Source organism: Acinonyx jubatus, chromosome A1 (genome assembly GCF_027475565.1).
Source record: "Acinonyx jubatus isolate Ajub_Pintada_27869175 chromosome A1, VMU_Ajub_asm_v1.0, whole genome shotgun sequence".
NCBI lineage: Eukaryota > Metazoa > Chordata > Mammalia > Carnivora > Felidae > Acinonyx > Acinonyx jubatus.
The window spans coordinates 22,449,298-22,473,413 of record NC_069380.1 but is presented as its reverse complement, the minus strand read 5'-3'; the positions used below and the strand labels follow the sequence as shown (position 1 = coordinate 22,473,413).

Sequence of the window (24,116 nt, the reverse complement as noted above, 5' to 3'; positions counted from 1 at the left end):
CTAGTTTCTCCACATCCTCACCAACTTCTTATTTGCTTTTTTAATTATACTCATCCTAGTGGGTATAGAGTGATATCTCTTTATGGTTTTGGTTTTCATTTCCCTAATTGCTAATGATACTGATTGAACATTAAACACACTTTTCATGTGCTTATTGGCCATTTGTTTATCTTCTTTAGAGAAATATCTATTCAGATCATTTACATAATTTTTAATTGAGTGTCTATTTATTATTGATTTATAAGGGTTCTTCATGTTGTCTACATAAAAGTCCCTTATTTCATATGATTTGCAAGTGTTTTTTCCAGTTCTGAGTTGTCTTTTTACTTTTTTGATGGTGTCCTTTGAGGCACACAAGTTTTAAATTTTGATCATATTCCACTGGGTGTTGTATGGAAACCAATTTGACAATAAATTATACTTAATATAAAAAAATTTTGATCGTGTTCAGTTTGTTTTTTTCTTTTGATGCTAGTGCTTTTGGTGTCATATCTAAAAAACCGTTGCCAAATCAGAGACCACCAAGGTTTATCCTTATTTTTCTTCATTTTTCTCAGAGCCTGGGAAAAATGAGTATGAACAATTTAATGTTCTGAAAAATCCACTTGTAATTGAAAATGAATAATAAACATGATTAATTCCCCTTCTAGCTCTTACTTTTTTTTTTTCAGTTAATTTTTCTGTATGGTGTGAGATAGGAGTCTAACTTCATTCTTTTGTGTGTGAATACTGCTTGTTCCAGCAGCATTTCTTGAAAAGTCTTTTCTTTCCCTCTTGACAGTTGTCAAAAATAAACTAACTATATATATGTAAAAGTTCATTTCTGGTCTCTTAATTGTACTGCATTGATCTGTAGGGAAGCATGATACCCCAGTTTTACTCTTCTTTTTCAAGATTTGTTGTGCTGTTCTGAAGCTTGCATTTCTATATGAATTTTAGGATCACCTTGTCAATTTGTACAAAGAAGGCAACTGGAATTTTGATAGGGATTGTACTGAATCATAAATCAGTTTGAGCAGCTCTGTCATCTTAACAATATTAAGTATTCCAGTCCATGAACATGTGATGTCTTTCCATTTATTTAGATGTTCTTTAATTTTTTCAGTAACGTTTTTAAGTTTTCAGAGTACAGTCTTGCATTTGTTATACTCAATTTAGACCTAAGTAGTTTATTCCTTTTAACACTATTGTAAATGAAGTTGTCTCTTTAATTTCTTATTTGGATTGTTCATTGCTAGTGTATGGAAATACAATTAATTTTCATATATTAATCATACTATCTTACAGTTTTGCTGAAGTAATTTATCAGTTGTAATAGTTTTTAGTGGATTCCTTACTATTTTCAATATATAAACTCATGTATCTTCAAATAGAGGTAGTTTTACTTCTTCCTTTGCAATCTAGATGACTGTTATTTCATTTACTTGTCAAATTGCTTTGGCATAGAACCTCCAATACAGTACTGAATGAAAGTGGTGAAAGGAGACATCCTTGTCTTATTCCTGACCTCAGGGGAAAGCATTCAGTCTTCCACCATTAAATGTATTGTTAGCTATGGAGTTTTTGTATATGCCCTTTATCAGGTAGTGGAAGTCCCCATCTATTCTTAGTTTATTGAGTGTTTTTATCACAAAAGGGTATTGAATGCTTTTTTCAAATGCGTTTTTCTGTATCTATTGAGATGATCATTGGGTTTTTTCCTTTTTATTGTATTGTGGTGTATTATATTAATTAATTCTTCAGTATGTTAAACCAGCCTTGCATTTCTGGAATGAATCCTACTTGGTCACATAGTACATTAGATATGCTGCTGATTCAGCTTGTTTTTGTTAAGGATTTATACATCTGTAATCATAAGAGATAATGGTAATCCTCCTCTGATGTCTGTTTTTGAGTACTACTGACCTCACAGAATTAATTAGAAAGTGTTCCCTCCTCTTCTAATTTCAGAAGAGTTTGTGAAGAATTGGTATTGATTTTTTTTTTTTAATGTTTGGTAGAACTCACCAGTGAAGCCATCTAGGCCTGGGCTTTTGTTTGTGGATAGTTTTTTATTATTAATGAAAGCTCATATTTTCTATTTCTTCTTTAGTCAGTTTTGGTAGTTTGTGTCTTTTCTTAAATTTTTCCAGTCCATCTTAGATAGTTGTTTTGTTGGTATGCAATTGTTCATAATGTTCCCTTAAAATCCTTTTATTTCTGTAAGGTCAGTAGTAATGTTCCCAATAAGAATATTTTTAGCAAAAGGTACACTAGTGTATAAGGGTATAACCTACAAATATGTATATTTTACAAGAGAATAAATATTTGGATATATAAATTCTAGGATGTTGGATTTTTAAAAGTAGGCACTCATTGCCTTATGGTTCTGCTTTTCTACAATATAGAAAGACAGTAGTGCTAAGGGTTTCTAAAGAGATTAGGTATCTTGAATCAAGAAGATTTTTGCAGAGAGAAACCTTAGGAAAAGAACTGAAGTAGGAAAAAAATGTGAATTAGCAAAGAAGTTATTGGATGGCATTCTGAATGGGGAGACCAGAATTGGGGCTGGTAGGTTGCTGAACAAGGGATGGTGAATAGATATTCTCGGCGATAGTATATATAAGCAAGAATGTTGCAGAGATATGAATACTTAAATTAGGCAATAAAATTCATGCAAATGAATAAAGTTTGATTTTTAAGTTCATAGAGAATAATTTCTAATCTAATTTTTATATTAAATTTTTTTTATTAAAATGTAATATGCATATAGAAACATCCATGTATCATAAGGATACATCTTAATGCAGATTCATCAGCTGAACTCACCTGCATAACCTGCCTCCAAATCAGGAACATTATCTACAATACAAAGACTCTCTCCTGCCCCTTGCTAGAAAGTCCCCTTACCACTATCACCAAATGTATTCAGTATTATTTTATCTGATAGTTTGAACCTTTTACACAACTGGCTTTTTTTCTTTTTAAGTGCTAGTTACACAGTTAACTCATTCGAGTTTCAGCTTTTCTGGGAAAAATTTAAGTAACGGGTGAAGGTTAGAGTTATTTACAAACCAGATGATCAATTCTAATAATTGAGATTTGGCTATTTGCATTTTGTCCCTTAAACACAATTTGGGCTAAACACTTCACATCAACTTTCAAACTGGGCTCAGGATTAGAAAAGATAATCCTATAGGAACTTAAGCTTCTGGTTTTTTTTTGGAAGCTAAAAGAAAGATAACAGAGTACTCTTTAGAACACAACTATGTAACAAAATTCTGATATTTTTATATTACATTGATTTACTAGATTATGATGTGTTCCATGTATGGCATTTGCAAAGTGAAGAATATAGACCTTAAATTCAAAATCATTGTAACAGCATACAAGGATCTTCCTCATGCTGTTCAGGAGGTAAGTAACCTTCCATGGTAAGATTTTAGATATATCCATATCCATAATATAGATAACTTAAGTCATTAATTAGACCATATATTCTGACCGTATTATATAAATTCACCTGTCAATTTTTTACTTTTATGTTATTAATTATTTGTAACTAAAATGGAATTGGAAAGTTAAGACATTTTAATATCCAAATTTATATTTTAAAGTTAATAAGGAATACTGTATCCCTCCAACAAAGAGGAATATTTGTAATAAACTTTACATGTATATATACATGAAAAATATCTGTGATGTTTCAGGGCACCTGGGTGGCTCAGTCAATTAAGTGTCCAGCTCTTGGTTTCGGCTCAGGTCATGATCTCATAGTTCATGAGTTCAAGCCCCGCATTGGGCTCCGTGCTGACAGGGCAGAACCTGTTCAGGATTCTCTCTTTTCCTCCCTCCCTCCCCAACTCTTTTTCTTTCTCTTTCTCTCTTTCTCTTTCTTTCTCTCTATCTCAAAGTAAATAAACAAACTTTAAAAAAAAATGCATCACATTTCACTTCTGGTAGAGCAGCTATAATCTAAACCTAAGAAGGCTTTTTCAGGTGATTTTTTACTACATAGTATGTGATTCTTACTGTTCAAACATATTATGAATTATTTATAAAGAAAATCTAAAGAGATAAATTTCTAAATTCATTTAACAGTTGTTTTTATTCTTCTTCCTCAGACATTCAAACGAGTTTTGATCAGAGAAGAGGAGTATGATTCCATTATAGTATTCTATAACTCAGTCTTCATGCAGAGACTTAAAACAAATATTTTGCAGTATGCTTCTACCAGGGTATGTCGGAAGTATCCTTTGACTGGGAAACTCTATTTATAAAGCAATGGATCTCATTAAAACATTAAAAAAAAATCTACTTTTTGTTTTTGCCTTAGCCCCCGACTTTGTCACCAATACCTCACATTCCTCGAAGCCCTTACAAGTTTTCTAGTTCACCTTTACGAATTCCTGGGGGAAACATCTATATATCACCCCTGAAGAATCCATATAAAATTTCAGAAGGTGTGCCAACACCAACAAAAATGACTCCAAGATCGAGGTTTGTGTTTTCTCTTTAGGGAAGGGGCAAAGAATAAGAGGAGATTGTTTTGACCCAAGCACAAAAATATAAAGCTTTCTTCATTTAAAATGAACGACAATTTATATTAAGTGACATGGCAAGAATTTGGTAGAAAAGATAAATAATGTTTACTTAAATGGTTTTGCAAATTTAGTCATCAACCTTTCTGGTTGCTGGGATCTATTTTTTGTGAACAGAGAACAACTTTTGTAATAAGTTTAAAATCTCTTTCATATTTTTGCAAGTAGACAATCTGCTAAGCAAAGTGGATTACTTTCAGTTAAGAATTTTTATTCTGTAGATTTATTGAATGTCCTATAAGCTCAGTGAACTTGTTCGTCTTGCTTTGTTGTTAAAATGTAGATGACTGATTAAATGTAGATGACTGTAAATTAAGTCTTTAGAAGTCCATTCTTAATTCTGCTTGCAGTTTCCTTACATTACTTGGGGCAGGTGTCAGGGCTACTATGGAAGGGTGCTGTCTATCAGGGAGATGATGAGTATGAAGCTGTTTTAAATTCCTAGATGAAAGGTTCTGTGCAACTACAAATCATTATATCATCTTCTACATCCAACCACAAGTGCTTTCTGGCTTTGAAGTGCTTCCATTGACTTATTATATGTTATCATGGGCAGTTTGAAACTGACTTAATTTGTAGAGTGGCAGGCAGATTAGGAAGTGTAGTTAATGTAGTCTCATCTCCCCAAATTGTCAGCTCATATAGTTGTACTTAATGAGCAAGAAAAACAGGGAGAAGGAGATATATTAACCCTTGAGAAAACATTTGTGTGGGGTGTTTAATTACATAAGTAATGCACACTCATGGTAAAAATCTCAAACTCTACAGGAAGAGATAAAGTAGAAAATAATTGGCAAATGATATAAATGCTCTCATGCACTTTGTACCATATTTTATTTGATGTTCTTATAGTATCTGTGTACTGATACCTACAAATTATGTTGTAAGTTCCTAACATGCTGCACCATGCATATTTAATTTACAGTCCCACACTGCCACATGAAAATGTATACTTAGGTAATGAGAATTGATCCATATTATACTTATGATGATGGCTATTTGCTGAGTTTAGTAAAATCATTTCTGGGTTGAGGTTCTTTAGCAAAAAATTCACATTCTTAAAGTTTTAGATAAATCATTTGTCAGGCATTAAGAGAGCATCTTTAAAAAAATTTTTTTTTTACATTTATTTATTTTTGACAGACAGAGACACAGCATGAGCAGGGGAGGGGCAGAGAGAGAGGCAGACACAGAATCAAAAGTAGGCTCCAGGCTCTGAGCTGTCAGCACAGACCCCAATGCGGGGCTTGAACTCATGAACAGCGAGATCATGACCTGAGCCAAAGTCGGATGCCCAACCAACTGAGCCACCCCAGGCACCCTAAGAGAGCATCTTAATACTCTACTTATCCAGCATATTTAGGTATTCTGCTTAATCAAATATATATAGAATGATGGCCACTTATCAAGGAACTGTAGGACAATAAAATCTATTAGTCCCATGTGCATATGATTAGTCTCATGTGCATATTATTATATCCTTGTTATGTCAGGCTAATGCTGTTCTTCAGCTTTATTATTAAAAACAAGTTATATGGTTCACTCATGGCAACCACAAAACCCCAAACCTATGATATATACACAAAAAATAGAAAGAAAGCCAAATATAACACTATAGAAACTCATCAGTCACAAAGCAAGAGAAGAAGGAACAGAGAAGAACTACAAAACAACCATTAAACAAGGAACAAAATAGCAATAAATACATACCTATCAATAATAACTTTAAATGTAAATAGCCTGAATGCTTCAATCAAAAGAGAGGGTGGTGGAATGGATAAAAATACAAGACCCTTCTGTATGCTGGCTATAAGAGACTCACCTTAGACATAAAGGCACATACAAATTGAAAGTAAAGGGATGGAAAAACATTCACCATGTAAATGGAAGCACAAAAAAAAAAAAAAAGGCAAAAAAATCAGCAGTACTTATACGAGACAAAATAGACTTCAAAACAAAGACTGTAATTAGAGACAAAGAAGGGCATTACAGAATGATAAAGCAGTCCAACAAGAGGATGTAACATTTGTAAATATCTGTGTACCCAACACATGTATTAGAGCACTTAAATACATAAAGCACATACTAATGAACATAAAGGGAGAAATTGATGGTAGTACAGTAATAGTAAGGGACTTTAACCCTCCTCTTCATATCAGTGAATAGATCATTCAGGCAGAAAATCAATAAGGAGACATTGTCTTTGAATGACACTTTGGAACAGGTGGACATAATATTCAATCCAAAAACAAAAAAAATATTACTCTCAAGTGCACATAGAACATTCTCCAGGATAGATCACATGTGAGACACAAAACAAGCTTCAATAAATTTAAGAGGATTGAAATCATACCATGCATCTTTTATGATCACAGCAGTATGAAACTAGAAATAAATCACAAGAAAAAAACTGGAAAAAACACAAACACGTGGAGACTAAACAACATGATACTAAATAACCAATGGGCCAACAAAACAATCAAAGAAGAAACAGATTCATGGAGAGAAATGAAAATGAAAACACAATAGTCCAAGAATCTTTGGGATGCAGTGAAAGAGTTCTAAGAGGAAAATATATAGCAATACAGGCCCACTTCAAGAAACCAGAAAAGCTCAAATAAACAATAAACCTTACACCTAAATGAACTAGAAAAAGACGAACAACAAAGGCCAAGGTGAGTAGAAGAAAGGAAATAATAAAGATCACAACAGAAATAAATGATGTAGAGACTAAAAAGAAGAAAGTTAACAAAACCAAGAGCTGGTTCTTTGAGAAGATAAACAAAATTGATTATCCCTTAGCTATACTCATCAAGAAAAAGAGACAAAGGACCCAAGTAAATAAAATCAGAAAGGAAAGGGCAGTAACAGCTGACACCACAGAATTATGAAGGAATCTAAGAGACTACTACAAAAAATTGTATACCAACAAATTGGATGACCTTGCAGAAATAGATGAATTCATGAAAACATACCATTTTCCAAAACTGAATCAGGAACAAATAGAAAATCTGGACAGACTGATTACTAGTAATGAAATTGGATCAGTAATCAAAAAACTACCAAAAAATAAACGTCCAGTCCAGATGCGTTAATAGATGAATTCTACCAGATATTTAAAGAAGAATTAATACCTATTCTCCTCAAACTATTCCAAAAAAATGGAAGTGGCAGGAAAGCTTCCAAATGCATTCTACAAGGCCTGAATTATCCTGATCTGATAACCAAAACCAGACAAAGTCCCCACAAAGAAAGAAAACTACAGGCCAGTATCCCTGATGAACATAGATACAAAAATCCTTGACAACATATTAACAAACCACATTCAACAACATATCAAAAATATCATTAACCACAAGCAATGGGATTTATTCCAGGGGTGCAAGGGTGGTTTGATATTTACAAATCAATCAACATTGTGCAGTGCATCAACAAAACAAAGGATAAAAATCATATGATAATCTCAGTAGACCCAGAAAAAGCATTGACAAAATTCAACATCACTCATGATAAAAAACTTTCGACAAAGTGGTGTTAGAGGGAACATACCTCCACATAATAAGGCCATATATGAAAAACCCACAGATAACATGATACATACCACATGATAACATCATAGTGAGAAACTGAGCCTTTTCTCTAAGATCAGGAGTAAGACAAAGGATTTTCACTCTCATCACTTTTACTTAACATAGTACTAGAAGCTTCACCCATAGCAATCAGGGAAGGAAAAAAATGAAAGGCATCCATAGTGATCAAGAAGTTAAACTGTCACTGTTTGCAGATGACATGATACTGTACATAGAAAATCCTGAAGACTCCACCAAAAAACTACTAGAATAAGTGAATTCAGTAAAGTTGTAGGATATAAAATTAACATACAGAAATCTGTTGCATTTCTATACACTAATACTGAAGTAGCAGAAAGGGAAATTAAGAAAGCAACACTATTTACAGTTGCACCAAAAAAGAATAAAATACCTAGGAATAAACTTAACCAAAGGGGTGAAAGATGTGTATCTGAAAACTGTAAAACACGAAAGAAATGGAGGATGACACAAACAAATGCAAATATATTCCATGCTCATGGCTTAGAAGAGTTAATATTGTTAAAATGACCATACTACCCAAAGCAATCTACAGATTCAATGCAATCCCTATCCGTATACCAATAGCATTTTTCACAGTCTAGAACATATAATACAAAGTTTGTATGAAACCACAAAAGACCCCTGAATAACCAAAGCAACCTTGAAAAAGAACAGGGGCACCTGGGTGGCTCAGTAGGTTGAGTGTCTGTCTTTGGCTCAGATCATGATCTTGTGGTTTGTGAGTTCGAGCCACACATCAGGCACGCTGCTGCCAGACTGTCAGTGTAGAGCCCTCTTCGGATTCTCTGTCTTCCTCTCTCTGCCCCTCCCCCACTTGCACTCTCCCAAAAAATAAATATTAAAAAAAAAAAAAGAATAAAACTGGAAATGTCACAATCCCAGATTTCAAGAAAAGTTTCAATGTCATAATTACTACAAAGTTGTAGTAATTGAAACAGCATGGTACTAGCACAAAAATAAACACATTGATCAATGGAACAAAATATCCCAGAAATAAATCAACGATTATATGGTCAATCTATGACAGAGAAGGAAAGAACATACAGTGGAGAAAAGACCAACTCTTCAATACATGGTGCTGGGAACACTGGACAGCTACGTGTAAAAGAATGAAAGTGGACCACTTTTTAATACCTTACACAAAAGTAACCTCAACATGGATTAAGACCAAAATGTGAGACCTGAAACCATAAAACTCTTAGAAGAGATCATAGACAGTAATTTCTCTGACATCAGTTGTAGCAACATTTTTTTTCTCAATATGTCTTCAAAACCAGGGAAACAAAAGCAAAAATAAACAAGTGGAACTATATCAAAATAAAAAGCTTCTGAACAGCAAAGGAAACCATCGATAAAATGAAAAGGCAAGCTAATGAATGGGAGAAAATATTTGAAACCATATATCTGAAAAAGAGTTAATACTCAAAATTTATAAAGAGCTCATACAACTCAATAGCAAATAAACAATTGAATTTAAAAAGTGAGCAGAGAATCTGAATATACATTTTTCCAAAGAAGATGTATAGATGGCCAACAGATACACAAAAAGATACTCAAAATCACTAATCATCAGGGGAATGCAAATCAACCATAGTGAGATAGCACACCTGTAAAATGACTAGAATCAAAAAGACAAGAAATAACAAGTGTTGGTGAGGATATGGAGAAAAAGGAACCTTCGTACACTGTTGCTGGGGGTGTAAAATTGGTATAGCCAATGACGGAAAACAGTGTGGAGGCTTTTCAAAAACTTAAAAATAGAAATACCATATGATTCCACTATTGGGTACTTATCCAAGAAAATTAAAACACTTATTCTAAAAGATATGTTCTCCTGTATGTTTACTGCAGCATTATTTACAATATCTAAGATATGGAAGCAACCTAAGTGTCCATTCATGTATGAATGGATAAAGAGGATGTGGTATATATGTACAAGGGAATATTATGCAGCAGTTAAAAAGTACAAGATTATGCCATTTGAGACAACATGGATGTACCTAGAAGATACTCTGCTAAGTGAAATAAGTCAGAAAAAAACAAATACCACATGATTTCACTCATAAGTGAAATCTAAAAAAAAGAAAGAAAAGAATAAACAAAAATCAGAATCAGACCTATAAATACAGAGAACAAACTGGCGGTTGCCAGAGGGGAGGGAGTTATGGGATGGGCAAAATGAGTGAAGGGGAGTGGGAGATACAGGCTTCCTGTTACAGAATAAGTAAATCGTGGGAATAAAAGGTACAGCATGTGTAGTGACACTAGTGATGATAGTCTGTGATACTGTAATAGTAATACATAGTGACAAACAGTAGCTAAGCTTGTAGTGAGTATAGCATAATGTATAAACTTGTTGAATCACTGTGTTATACACCTGAAACTAGTGTACCCATAATGTGTCAACTATACTCAGACAAAAACAAAAGAACATAAATTATATGGTTCAAACAAGGACAGACTAATAGAGACTTCTGATTCTAAGATATATGACAGACTTTACTATATATCAGTAGAAATCTTAATTCGAATACTGATTATTTAATACTATAAGTTTTTGCCAAATGTTAGGCAAATTTTTAATGAGAAAATGTGAAAGAAATTTTAATTGTTATCTTACGCACTGATTTATGAGAATTAAATATGGATAAATTAAAATTTTCCTTTATCTTCTTTAAATGTGGACAGTGGCAGAATATAGTCTTTTAGTCATATAGTTCTTTAAAAATCTAAGAGACCAGCTCAGTGTATGATTAGAGTAGCATTGTTAGAATAAGCCACTGATGACGATAATTTTGTTGTGGTTCTGGGGTAGAGCAAACTTTTGATTTGGTATTTCTAATAGCTTAGAATGATGTATGTTCATCTCTGCACAGTTATATATGATTTTCATTACTAATTTGTATTTTATCTTGACAGAATCTTAGTATCAATTGGTGAATCATTTGGGGTGAGTATTTTCTTTCTGTAAAATACAGGAGCATGCATTGTAACTATAAAAGAAATCGCAGATTTCTGTTAACTTGAATTAACAAATGCTATTATTCAAACACCTCATCAATGCATATTGCATAGAATTTAGAAAGAAAGAAAGAAAAATAGATTTATTTTCAAATCACATTTAATTTCAAATTATACTCCTAATTGGTGAATTTCAAAGTGGTTTTTTAAACATCCTTTGAAATTATATAATACATTACATAGATTTTTCTAAGCCATCAGTTCCTTGTCACTTGAGCCTCTACATGGAGCCACTCATTACAACATGGCATCCTGCTTCCCTCAGAGCAAGAAGAAAGAGAGAGGTATAGAGCAAAATGGAAGTCACAGTCTTTTTGTGACTAATATTGAAAGTGATATTCCATCACTTTTGTCATATTTTTGTCAGAAGCAAGGTAACACTAGGTCCAATCCACACACTCAGAGAAGGGAGTATTACACAAGCGTGTAGAAACTAGGAGGTGGGGATTCATGAGTGCCATTCTAGAGTCTGCCTACCCACTGCCTCAAATGAAATAACTAGAGAAGGATGGTGGCTTGTATACTAAAAGACTGAGTGTTAAAACATATGTTGCAAGTAGTAAATGCTGTGGTATTGAGCTCAAGTTAGGGTATAGCTATCAGGCTTCACAAAAGAGATGTGGGACCACATAGGAAGAGTTGGATCTGGATCCGAATAGAGTAGGGGGTCCTCAAACTTTTCTGCTTGCTATAACCTCTAAAAGAATTGAGAAAATGTTACAGGTACTTATATACTTTAAAGCTGATAACTAAAAATCTTATCATAAATTTGATATGTACACAGGATGTGCTCTAAATATATTTTCCATCTAAACTTGTTTTTGCATTTAATTTTTAGAAAATTACCTCATTTAATTTTTGGAAAGTAAAGCTTAATTAACAGAGCTAATCCTCACTGTCAGATCACTCAGACTTAATATTTCTATCAACAGTCTGACTTCATTTTTTAGTTCAGATGAACACGTTCATACACATCCCTGAGGTAATCGCCTGCTCCAGTTCTAAATTAGACATATAAGAAATAGAATTTTTCCGTGTGTTTGTCCCTTGGATGAAATAAGTTATTGTGTCCCCTTCGGTACTTATTACCAAAGCTTTCTTTACTTTGCTGTGACAGGATTCTCCCTCAAGAGATGTATATCGCAAATCATCTCCAGTAATAATGAATGGACTCAAAGTCTTTTGATATTTGAATTTTTATTTAAAAACTTAATAAATTCATATTTCAATAAATATTGTTATCAGTAATGGTTTAAAATATATGAACTATATGACTTGTCGACATAATACCCACAAAGCAAATCCAGAATCATTATTGAAAAGATATTTCACTTCTTATTAGACTCTTGTGATAGTCTCTTTGGTCCTGTTATGCCCTCAAACAAACAAAACCCATAAGGTTCCAGAAAGCCATTCTAACTTTACACACTTCTGAGAAGTAGCCTTGGTTTTGTGTGTGGGTGGGTTCCCAAAATGAGGAACCAGGATTTTCAGAGTAAGTCAGACTTGTTGGAGGAAGGCGAGAAGCCTCATGGGGAGAGACAGGAGGGTATTTAATTGGGGCAGGGTAAGTGTAGTTACACTGATTCTAAGATTTTTCATATCTCATTTGGTGCAATAAAGCAGACAATGAAAATGCAGGTATTACCCCAGCTGATTTTTGACACCCCTCAGACTACAGTTAAAGGTTGCTGACTGCAAGATTCTGGCATTTAATGATTTAAAATAAAGAATTCTGTAATTTGTAGACTTCTGAGAAGTTCCAGAAAATAAATCAGATGGTGTGTAACAGCGACCGTGTGCTCAAAAGAAGTGCTGAAGGAGGCAACCCTCCTAAACCGCTGAAAAAACTACGCTTTGATATTGAAGGATCAGATGAAGCAGACGGAAGGTAGGAACAGGTTTGAAATGGTCCTGTGGAGAAGCCAGAGTGCAGCTGTGCTCCTGGCTTCCACCAGGCCCTTTTATGCCCATTTCATTTGGAAGTTGTGAACATTGCTCAAAATAGGTAGGAATGCATCCCAAAGTTAAAAGCACCATATAAATCATGTACTGCCTACTGAAAGTCATTGAAAATACCGGCTACTAGCAATCTGATGTTTTTTCATGTTTTTTTATAAAGCTATTAATAAAAAGTCGTTATTAACATTAGACTTTTTAAGTGCTTACTCTTGAAAAATATTTACTGTGTTTTGTAAGACTCACTGACAAAATACAAAAAGGTTCTAAATTTGTGATGGTTATATTTTAGATGTTTTTTGTTCATAAACTGTTGAAATTAAAAGTCACTCACTAAGAGTGTGAAGTAAGTCGTTGAAATCACCATAGTTATTAAAAATTTGAGTTTTCCGTTTATCTGTATACATGTGAAATGTTTTGTCTTTTTTAAATCTGCAGTAAACATCTCCCAGGGGAATCCAAATTTCAACAGAAACTGGCAGAAATGAGTAAGTACTTATCATTTCACCTTCTGTAAATATGAAACATTGTTTATCTTGCAAAAGGCTTTTTCTTGTTTTAAAGGAATAAATACATATAATTCCCTAACTTAGCACACTTGCTTATACACTGAAGATGCAATTCAATCAAGTATGTACTCTTTACCCACAGACATTTGTGGATTAGATGTATGATGCAAAGTGAAGGTCATCTTTACTCTTTCTAAAATCTTTAGCGTAGAAATACTAAGAAGTGAAACCACATCTTCAACATGAATGGCTAGAAATACTTCAGGAGGGCGAAACTATAATGAGGAACTCTAAGAGTGTTGGATATAAGGAAAGGTTTTTTTAAATAAAATTAGCGTATATAAACATCATCCCCCTTATTTGAAGAATAATTTTTTATCCTGTTATGGAACTTCTCTAATGTGCAAGTTTTAAAAATTTACTGTCAAACAAGTTTTCCATTGCTGGAAATCAGAATTTGATAAAGAGCACCAAATCATTTTCCAGATTACACAGAGTGACATAAATCGGGAATGTTAAGACAAATGGGATTCTATCCTCAGCCACTCTAAGACTATAAAAGATTAACCTAAGTATAATAAATGGAAACTACGTTAAGAAAAAGACAAACATGTACTGACTGCTACTGGGTTGTCCTACAGAGATAACTGTGGTAGTTTAAGTGTGACACTTCCTGATAATCTGCCAGATCCATTGACAGGAAATATAGCTGGTATGGGGAAAGAAGACACATACTTCAGAGATAAGTATTAAAATTATTGGGGCATCTGGGTGGCTCAGTCAGTTAAGCGTCCGACTCTTGATTTCTGCTCCGGTCTTAATCTTGCGGTTGGTGAGTTTGAGCCTTGTATCAGGCTCTGCACTGACAGCATGGAGCCAGCTTGGGATTCTGTGTCTCCTTTCTCTGCCCTTCCCCTGTTCACATGCACAAGTTTGTTCTCTCTCTCTCTCTCTCTCTCTCTCTCTCTCATTCTTTCTCTCTCCCTCCCCCCTCCCTCTCTCTCTCTCAAAAATAAACAAACATAAAAAAAAAAACCCTATTATTCCTAGGTCATAGGACATATCAATAAGAACAATACCAATTGAAATGTGACTTTTTAAAAAAAAGGCTTTCTCTAAACATGTGTCTGTCAATACGAAGTATTTAAACTATAAAGTATTTAAAAGAATGTTTTTTGGGGCGCTAGGGTGACTCAGTTGAGCATCCATCCAACTCTTGACTTTAGCTCAGGTCGTGATCCCAGAGTTGTTGGATCAAGCCCCACGTAGGTACAGAGCCTGCTTAAGATTCTCTCTCCATCTGCCCCTTTCCCCTGCTCACATGCACTCTCTGTCTCTCTCTAAAATTAAAAAAAAATAATAAAAAAAACAAAAAGAATGCTTTTGATTTTTTAAAACCTTATCTATGTGTTATTTCAAAGAGTACAATTAAAACTAAATATACCAAGAGTTTAAATTTTTTGGTTATAAATAAATCTTTTTTGTATTTTACATCAACTGACACACACCTATTTTAACTTTTAAGTAGTTGTGGCATTTCCCCTCATTATGTGAAAATAGACATGAAGTTTATGACCAAAATGAAGCTTTGAAAACATTTGGAGGCATTTGGAAGCTCACAAATACGCATTTTAAAAGGAGCAGAAAGCTGTAAAAACACGCATATTTTCTTAGAGAAGAGTTCAGTTGCTGTTTCAGTACATTTTCCAGTGGCACACTCAGCTGTGATGGTGAATTCTCAGTGCCAGGCTAGAGTTCAGGACCTTTCTGAGGCTGGAAAATTGGGGAGAAGCAGCAGGAATGTTAACCCCTAAGGCTAAGGAATTCTTCCGTTTTCCTCAAAGACTTGAATTGCATTCAAAGAAGACCATCAGACAGTGCTAGGTTGCCGAGAGGGGGAAGACTGAGAATTCATATTTTCTTTCTTTTCCAAATGCGAATTTGTTTCCTCTTTATGAAGAGCTTCTGCCCACCACAAAAATCAAGTTAAGAATTTTTAAATAACTTAAAAGAAGTTTTCTGGTTTTGGCTGTGTTGTAACTAATACCGTACTTTTAAAACGTTCATGTCCGAATTAAATGAGCTGCCAGCTGACGTCTTTGCGAGGTATCTGCAAGCACAAGGGAATTACTTGCTTGGTGACGAATACCACTCACTCCAACAGATCATTCTCGGCCAGGCCGGCATTCGGCTGGGCCACAGGGCCAAACCCAGCCTCAGCATCTCTGGAGCGGTGGTCTGCAGAGCTGGGCACGCCTGCAAGTATGCGAGACCACCTCTTGGTACATAGAGAAAATACTAGAATCTGTTTTTATCTCCTCTGTTTTTGATGTTTGGGCTGTGTGTGTTTTATAACTTATCTACAAACATAGATGGTATACACACACACCATACATATTTTGGTGGTACATACTTGGGAAAAAAATGTACTGATAGAAATTATATGATAAAATTTTGGAAACCACTGCTTTGCCAGGCCCTGAACTCCATCGATTTGGCACAAGCCTAACGTTTATGACAGCTCTTGGTCAACGCATCCAGCACCATCAGTGCTGTTAACATTTCTGCATCCTTTTTCCAGCATCTACCCGAACACGAATGCAGAAGCAAAAAATGAACGATAGCATGGATACCTCAAACAGGGAAGAAAAATGAGGATCCCATGACCTCACTGGGCACCGTATACACCTGTGGCCTCATTGTCTCTCACAGAGCAGACTGTGTGACTCTCCCAGGTTCTGTTTACGGCCACATTGGATATGATCTTCGGCTCTTTTTACGGATATTGGATCTCGAGTGTGCAGATGGGCTTGCCTGTGCGTGCAGGGGATTCCTAAGCCACTTGCAACGTCGTAGTCAGTAGAATATACATTGTTATTGCACAAGATTGAAAATCTTGTGTAAATACTGCCATTTGGAAAGTTGTAGCAGATGTTTTCATTTCCAAAATATAATTGCTGTGCTCTACAAATGGCAAGGATGCCCTGGGAGGGGCATCCCAGCAACCCAGGCCTATTTGAGTACTTTGTCTTTTCTTGTGGCATATATGTGATGTTTGCTATTATTTTATTAATTTATATTTATATATTTTTTAATTTAACATGAACGCCCTTAGAATATGTGTCCTGTCTTCCAAATGCAATTTGGCTGACTACTTCCCCCTCACCCAAGTGATCCTGAACTCTTCTGCTAAAACAGATATTAGAAACTAGAAAAACAAAATTACTAATTTTTACACATTAGATTTTAGTTTACTAATGGAATTTGATGTACTGTGTGCTTGTTTTATAAATTTTAGTTTTAAAATACAAGCAGAAAGCAGAGTATAAACAAATGATGTTGTCATACTACTGATACAGATTTCATACCTCAGGACTTGTAAGAATTTATTGATCCTTTTCTCCATCCAACTCCTGCTTTAAAGTGAGGGTTATTAATAGTACTCTTGGTTTTTATAAACCATTCAGAACCCCGAATTCAGGAAGTACCCATCTAGTACTTGGAAAATAAAGTGTTCAGCTAGAGCTTTGCCATAGAGGGCCCTAAGACAGGATATCCCAAGTGCACTTTCTAATGTTTCTGGGTCCGAAGAATCAAGACCTAAAATAATTTTACTCCACAGACTGTTAACTATAGGAGCCTTAATTTTTCTTTCTTAGAGGTTTGTTTAATTGCATCTCAGCAATTATTCTGCCCTCCTAAACTTGGGAAGGGGTGTGTTTTCTCGGGAATTGTACATGTCTTCCATGTATCTTTTGAGCTGGCAATTGTCTATTTATCTTTTTTTTTTTTTTTAAGTCAGTATGGTCTAACACTGGCATATTCAAAGCCACATCATTTCTACTCCAAAATTGCAAGTAATCAAAGGTCTTTGGGTTAGGCATTCATGTTTCTATCTGATTTTGTGCAAAAGCTTCAACTTAAAACAGCTACATTAGAAAAAGAGGCGCTCCCCCCCCCCAGCACCTAAAGGTGTATTTAAACTATCTTGTGTGATTAACTTATTTAGAGATGGTATAATTTAAATTAGGTGATATTTAAGGTAGCATCAGCTAGCTTTTAGGAAAAATCACTTTGTCTACCCAGAATTCTTTTTAAAAAGAATTCTGGTCTTATTTGTTAGAAAATGATATTTTATTTTGTGCTCGGTTAAGTTTCAAACTTGTTATCTTGATAACAAAGGCACTAGAAAGCTTTCTCCCATTTCCTCATTAGTTTCTGCATGAACATCATACAAATCAGTTAGCTTTTAGGTCAAGGGCTACCATATTTCTGGGTCTTTAGCTAATAAAGGTTTACGTTAGAGTTAGTGCCAGAATTTTAGGAACTTCAGAGATCATATATTGAGATTACTTACATAAGGCTTCAGGTATTGCTTTATTGCTTTTTTGTATTGGTTAAAACTGTACATTTAAAATTGCTTTGTTACTATTTTCTACAATTAATAGTTTATTTTAAAATAAATTAGTTGTTAAGAGTCTTCATGGTCTGATGTGTTCTTTGTATCAAGTGCACTAATGTTCTCTTCTCTATCTGGCTTCTCTCCTAGTGCCTTGTCCATTGTTAACCTTCCATTGGCTTCCTATGCTGATGATTCCCAAATTTATTTATCCAGCGTGACCTCTTTGTGGAGGTCAAAGCCCTCAGGCAGTGGGACTCCCCCACCCCCTCCCCGAATTCTCAAAACATAAACCAAAATTAAATCAAGATACCTTGTTTCTACCTCGGTCTTTCCCCATTTTACTAACCACTTACTTGGTCAAGTCAAAATCTTAAGAGTCATTTATCAACTTTTGTCGAGACCATGGTTTTAAACTTCTAACGGTCTCCTTGTTCCCTTTCTATCCTTTATAAAGAGCAAAATTGATCCCTTTAAAATAGAAATTCATTTACATTGTTACTCAAGTATTGACAGTCCTTGTCACAGCCTGTGGCATGGCCCCATTCACTTGCTCTTCCTCCTCCTCTGCTACTTTCTCCTGCTCCTTGTGCTTTAGCCACACTGACCTTTTCTCTCCTAATACCAACCCTGGCTTTTCTATTTGCTGTTCCTTCTGCCTGGAGTGCACTTCCCCCAGAATTTTGCACAAGTGATTCCTTCCTGTCTTTCATGGCTCAGCTCACAGGCCTTCCCTCGACCACACAAGCTAAAAATCCTTAGTCTGTATTGTGTTACTGTCCTCCAAGAGTGTAACAGCGTTTATCACCATTGGAAATCGTCTTGTTTGACCTACCTATTGCCTGTCTACTCATCCCTGCATCAAACTCCCTCTGCAAATGGGAAGCATCAGCCTGGCTGCTCTTATAGCTCTAGCACCTAAAAGAAACTCATACGTGGTCAAAAAAGAAAAAAAAGAGAATGTATATTTGCCTATTTTTCCAAGTATATGGAAACACCCTTCCTCTTTTAATAGGTCATGTACTCAGTACCCACCATATTCCAGGCACAGTTCTAAATGCAAGAGATACAGCAATGGGTAAATAAAGCTAAGATCCCCATCTCTGTGGAGTTTGCCTTCTAATTGTAGTTTCAGGGAAAGAGAGGAAGTGAATATACAAGAAATAATAATTTGCAGAAAAACATAGCAGGGAGTGCTAGGGAAACAGGTGGTCAGGGAAAGACTCACTGAGGTGGTATTTGAGCAAAGCCTGCCAGGAGGTGAGGGAGTAAGTCATGCAATGATGGGAAGACACCCAGCGGAAAAGCCAGTGCACCGAGATGGGAATACGCCTGTGTGTTTGACGAACAATAAGGCGTCATAGAAAAATGGACAATCGTAAGAGGAGTAAAAGCAAGAATCTCTCATCATCTAATGCAAAGTGTATGTTAAAGGCCTTTCCCCCCAAACATCCTATTTGTGTCTCACGGGTCCACAGTCTTTTCCTGCAATTCTGAGATCCAAAAGGCTTAAAAACCCAAGCGGTCTGTGCGTTTGTTTGGTGGCAAAAGTCATGTGACATCAAACGTGTCTAAACTGGCATAGAGCTATTTACAGCCTTTTATCCTACTTAGTAGGAATACTCTTGTTTCACTACAAAAAAATATTAATACGTTGATTTTGGGAATCTAACCTAGGCCCTACTCAGGTATTATATATTAGGTGGTATAGGTACTAAACTCCAAAAACGGGACATGTATCTCATACCAAGGGTTTCAGATAAGGGATTATCTTGAATTTCAGTAATATGATTTCTCAAAAACAGGGTGGAAAGTGGAATTCTCTCCTTCTATAACAGCAACATGTTTGTTCCTGAAGGAAGAAAGGCAATCACTCCTCAATGGACTGTATGTATTTTGGGATCTTACATGAAATGCATCTCTTAGGTCAAAGCAAAAAGCAGCCTTTAGGATGCTAAAAGTTTTTAGTCTGGATGGTAGAAAATTGATCACTTCCAGGGACCTAGCATTCTAATAATAAAAACTCTTTAGAATAAAAAGGACAAACTCAAATTCATTTACTGATTTATTTCTCATTACAGTTTCTTGGTGCAAACGGTGGGGAGGAAGAACCTATATGTTGTAGTTCTAGTACCATCTGGATGATTTCATAGAAACTTGCCTCTCAAAGCATATTTTTGTTTTTCATTTTTGTGACAGTGTACATGGTATTGGTAACAATTCATTCAGTAGAATTTTCCTTTGGACTAAATATGTATTTTATGGGACAACAGGAAACCTTACCTTTAGAAATAGCATATATCTACCACTAGTGTCTTACATAGAAATATATCTTGGTAATGCTGATAGTGTCTGATTGGGATTTAAAACAATCTCTTTTAGTATGAACCTGGATATTCTCATAAATCTTTTTTGTGTCTGTTATTTTGGGAGTATGCTTATATACTAGCATTGAAATATAAAATAATGACAATTTAATACGAAAGTTACGTTTATTCCACAGACTAACATCACTTACTTCCTCAATAGAAAACATCATGATTTTAACTGCATTTAGTGAAAGAAAATCAGTATGGTTTACGTTTTTATGCTTTGACAAATACTGAATTGAAAGTAACAGGTATGATTTATCATTTTTCTTTACAGTTTTCCCAGCCCGTTTGTTGTAATAATAGCATGGGGAAGGCTAATAAGATAGACCAAAAAACAGACAAGACTATATAGTTTTTGTTGTTTGCTTTTCATTATCACTGGTCAGGAATCCTGCCTCTAAATAAAAATCAACAAGTCTGGTCCATAATGACTGGCAATTTTTCAGGTCTCAGCTGAAAAATGACTCAGGTCAGTACATTAACCTTTACTTTTAAAAAGCTTTAAATGATATCTTCACAAACCTCTATTCGCAAATGACCATATTCTTGTAAAATCTTAACCTTTCTCTGTGTAAGGTGTATTAGAATTATGCTGGAAGCACTAACTCACTGAACTTCTTGTGTGAGCAGAGAGGAAACAGAACATAGGGAAAGAAAATCTAAGATTAACTTCTGTAAAATGAAGGATCCATTAATTTATGATGTAGTGTCGTTATAAAAAATGTCCCTTTTCCCTCACATATCCCTAACTGAACAGCAAGGTTTCTGGGGCTCTACAGTCATCTGTTAGAAATAAAGGAAAGAAAGTGTTATCCTCTGTATAGGAGTGTTGATGGCAAGCCTATCCTCCAGGATGAGAGAGAAAGCTCTGTTTTTTTCAGAGATGTATCCATGGGACTCCTCCGTCATCTCTCAAACTGGTCTATGAGCCCCTTCTTGTTTGGAGTCCCAGATTTTAAGGGTTAAACGGTGATTCTCATACTTGGCTCAATATCAGGATTACTTGGGAAACTTCAAATATACTGAATTAGAATCTGTGGCAAAAGTTCCATAGATTGTTCTGTTGTACAAAGAGATAAGAACTGAGAGAGACAGCAGCACAAACCTACACATAACAGAGCTTAGAAAATCTGGGTAAAAATCCATGCAGCCCTTCTTAATAACTTGTACCATGGCAGCATGGGCTACTGACCCATTGTGGAGTTTGGTAAAAGGCAGGCCATTTTTTCATACCTCAGTAAACTCATCTGTTCCCTTTGAGTGTTCCAGTTTTTACATGAAATGACTTCATAAAAGAAAGAAGCTTAAGACCCTGTCAGAAATAGGCAAGAAAGGAAGAGAAGGTTTCGGAAGACCTTGTGAAGATGTAAAGGCATTGGTCCGTTCCAGCTAGCATTGGAAGGTGAGGAGGAAAAGTCAGCAATGCAGGCTGCGGTTGTCTAAATGCCTCAACTGTCAGCTGTGGATAATAACCAGGTGTGAATGTTTCTTTGATAGATAAAACAGCAAATCTAACAAACAATGAAAACAAATGGTATATATGGCTAACTTCAAATAACAAATAACTGAATAAGACTATATAATTCCCAAAACAGGATTCTGATTAAGAACTAGAGGTCAAGGCCACTTTGCCTCTGCCAGATAAGGTCTGCAAAAACAGGTAAGCCAAGAGAAACTAAGGATTAAAAAGTGACCTCACCAATAAAGAGTAGTCAGAGGCAATAATATGAACAGTAATTATGTTGTTTATATGCCATTTATGTTTTAGGGAGGGCTTTGCTATGATAGGTTATCTGAGTAACTACTTCCAAAAATAAGCGTAATCAAATGGATTTGTATAAATGTAAGAGATATAAAGTTGATACAATTTTGCTGCTTATTAGGGATTAAAAAAAACACAATTGTTCTATTATCTACAAATAAGCACTTTATTATCAAATAGTTCAGCATCAGAACAAGGTTTCTAATTCCAAAAGAGTTTTCTTTACATAATATCATATTGTGAAATACATACCATATTGTGAAACCCATGTTAGAGGAATCTGACACTACATCCTACATCCCATTCCAGTTTTTCTTTTGCAGTTGGGTAACTTGTTTTGACCGAAAAAGTATAAATTTATCTCATTCTTCTTAATGCTGTCCATGAAATGTAAGTATGAGTTCCTTTTCAGCTAGTACTTTATAATTATTCTGTGCCAGGTTAAGAGAACTGTTTTACAGTGACATAAAACTCCACTACAAGAAAAACACATAATCATTTTTACATACACAGGCAAATCTCTCAACACAAAAAGAAAAGACATTATGCAATTATGTAAGGCAGATGAGCCCAGAAACAACATTCATTCAAAGACAGTACTTCATATTCGGTAATCCCGTGTGAGAAATTAATGACTCAGAGTAAATAGAAAATTAAAATTAGCCCTTGGGACTTTGACAATTAAATTGTCAAGGCTGTTTGTGAATTCTAATTAATGCTCTAAGTTAGCCACTATTACTTAGAACCAGGTACCAGAAGAATATGAACCTCAATAGTGATGGGCTGTCTCAAATTTGTTTTTGTGCAATTTGTTATACCTTTATCCAGTATTCCACAAATAAAGCTGTTTTCAGGGCATACGTAAGATTTGTAATAAATGAATTGAGTGCCTGTGTATGCAAGGCACCGTTCTGGATGCTGACAATGTACTGTCCAGCTCTCTATGTGATATCAGCCTGTTAAGAACAGAAATTTGGCCAGGATAGCATATACTTAGACCAATGTACCAAAAATGTCCAACTTAAGGGACGTGAAAGAGGAAATGGTAAATAAGACATTTTAATTTCTTTTCCCTTGACCTTAGTCACATCTGATCAGAGCACGGAATGCCTTGTACAGTAAACTTCAGACTTCAGCACAGGGCAGACTGACCACCACCTTCTTTTGACAGAACGTAAGTATTCAGCCAATTAAGGAAAAGTCATTCTCCGGCTTTTGCAGGGAAAATGGAAATACCAAAAATTCTTTCTTGCAGATGAGGATCAATTTTTAAAGGCTCCAACTCTGCTTGCTTTGCTGATAAAGTTCTTCAGAAGATCATGGTCCATTTCTGCAAAGCCTGAAGTTTGTGTTACTACAGTCAAATGATTTATGCAAAACCTGAAGCAGAATTCTTCTAAATCCTAGGAACAAAAACAAAAAATGCTTTAATAAATTTGTATATCCCAATGCAGTGCAACACAGCATGAAAATTCCCAAGACACATAGGAAGGGACAAGCATTTGAAAGCCAATAGGAAGAATTGTTGGTACAGCAATACCTAAAGAATAGTTATAAAACTGTACAGCTAATGTGAATCTATGCTTGTAAACATTTAAATTTTTTTTTTCAACGTTTTTTATTTATTTTTGGGACAGAGAGAGACAGAGCATGAACGGGGGAGGGGCAGAGAGAGAGAGGGAGACACAGAATCGGAAACAGGCTCCAGGCTCTGAGCCATCAGCCCAGAGCCCGACGCGGGGCTCGAACTCACGGACTGCGAGATCGTGACCTGGCTGAAGTCGGACGCTTAACCGACTGCGCCACCCAGGCGCCCCTATGCTTGTAAACATTTAAATAACAGAGTAAAATATTCAAGTTCCTCCATACCAGCCAGTGCAAAGAATCAGATTTTTTATTCTCA

The 24,116-nt window shown here is 35.3% G+C and overlaps 2 protein-coding genes across 20 annotated transcripts in view; one reads left to right on the top strand and one right to left on the bottom strand.

Moving 5' to 3' along the window:
• Positions 1-18,160, top strand: part of RB1 (RB transcriptional corepressor 1) — a 168,013-nt gene extending 149,853 nt beyond the window's left edge. For 3 of the 5 annotated variants that reach the window (XM_027064818.2, XM_053215363.1, XM_053215374.1), the window contains 7 exons: positions 3,292-3,396; positions 4,104-4,217; positions 4,316-4,479; positions 11,111-11,141; positions 12,961-13,103; positions 13,610-13,659; positions 16,262-18,160. In XM_027064818.2, coding sequence (XP_026920619.1) covers positions 3,292-3,396; positions 4,104-4,217; positions 4,316-4,479; positions 11,111-11,141; positions 12,961-13,103; positions 13,610-13,659; positions 16,262-16,335 — 681 coding nt within the window. In that variant the 3' untranslated portion in view covers positions 16,336-18,160. The other 2 variants (XM_053215352.1, XM_027064819.2) reach the window with 2 other exon arrangements.
• Positions 18,161-22,352: 4,192 nt separating this feature from the next.
• The window catches only part of RCBTB2 (RCC1 and BTB domain containing protein 2), a 58,653-nt gene continuing 56,889 nt past the window's right edge, over positions 22,353-24,116 (bottom strand). For 14 of the 15 annotated variants that reach the window (XM_053215397.1, XM_053215419.1, XM_053215411.1 and 11 more), the window contains one exon: positions 22,353-23,616. In XM_053215397.1, coding sequence (XP_053071372.1) covers positions 23,476-23,616 — 141 coding nt within the window. In that variant the 3' untranslated portion in view covers positions 22,353-23,475. The remainder of the gene's footprint in view (positions 23,617-24,116) is intronic. The other variant, XM_053215410.1, reaches the window with a different exon arrangement.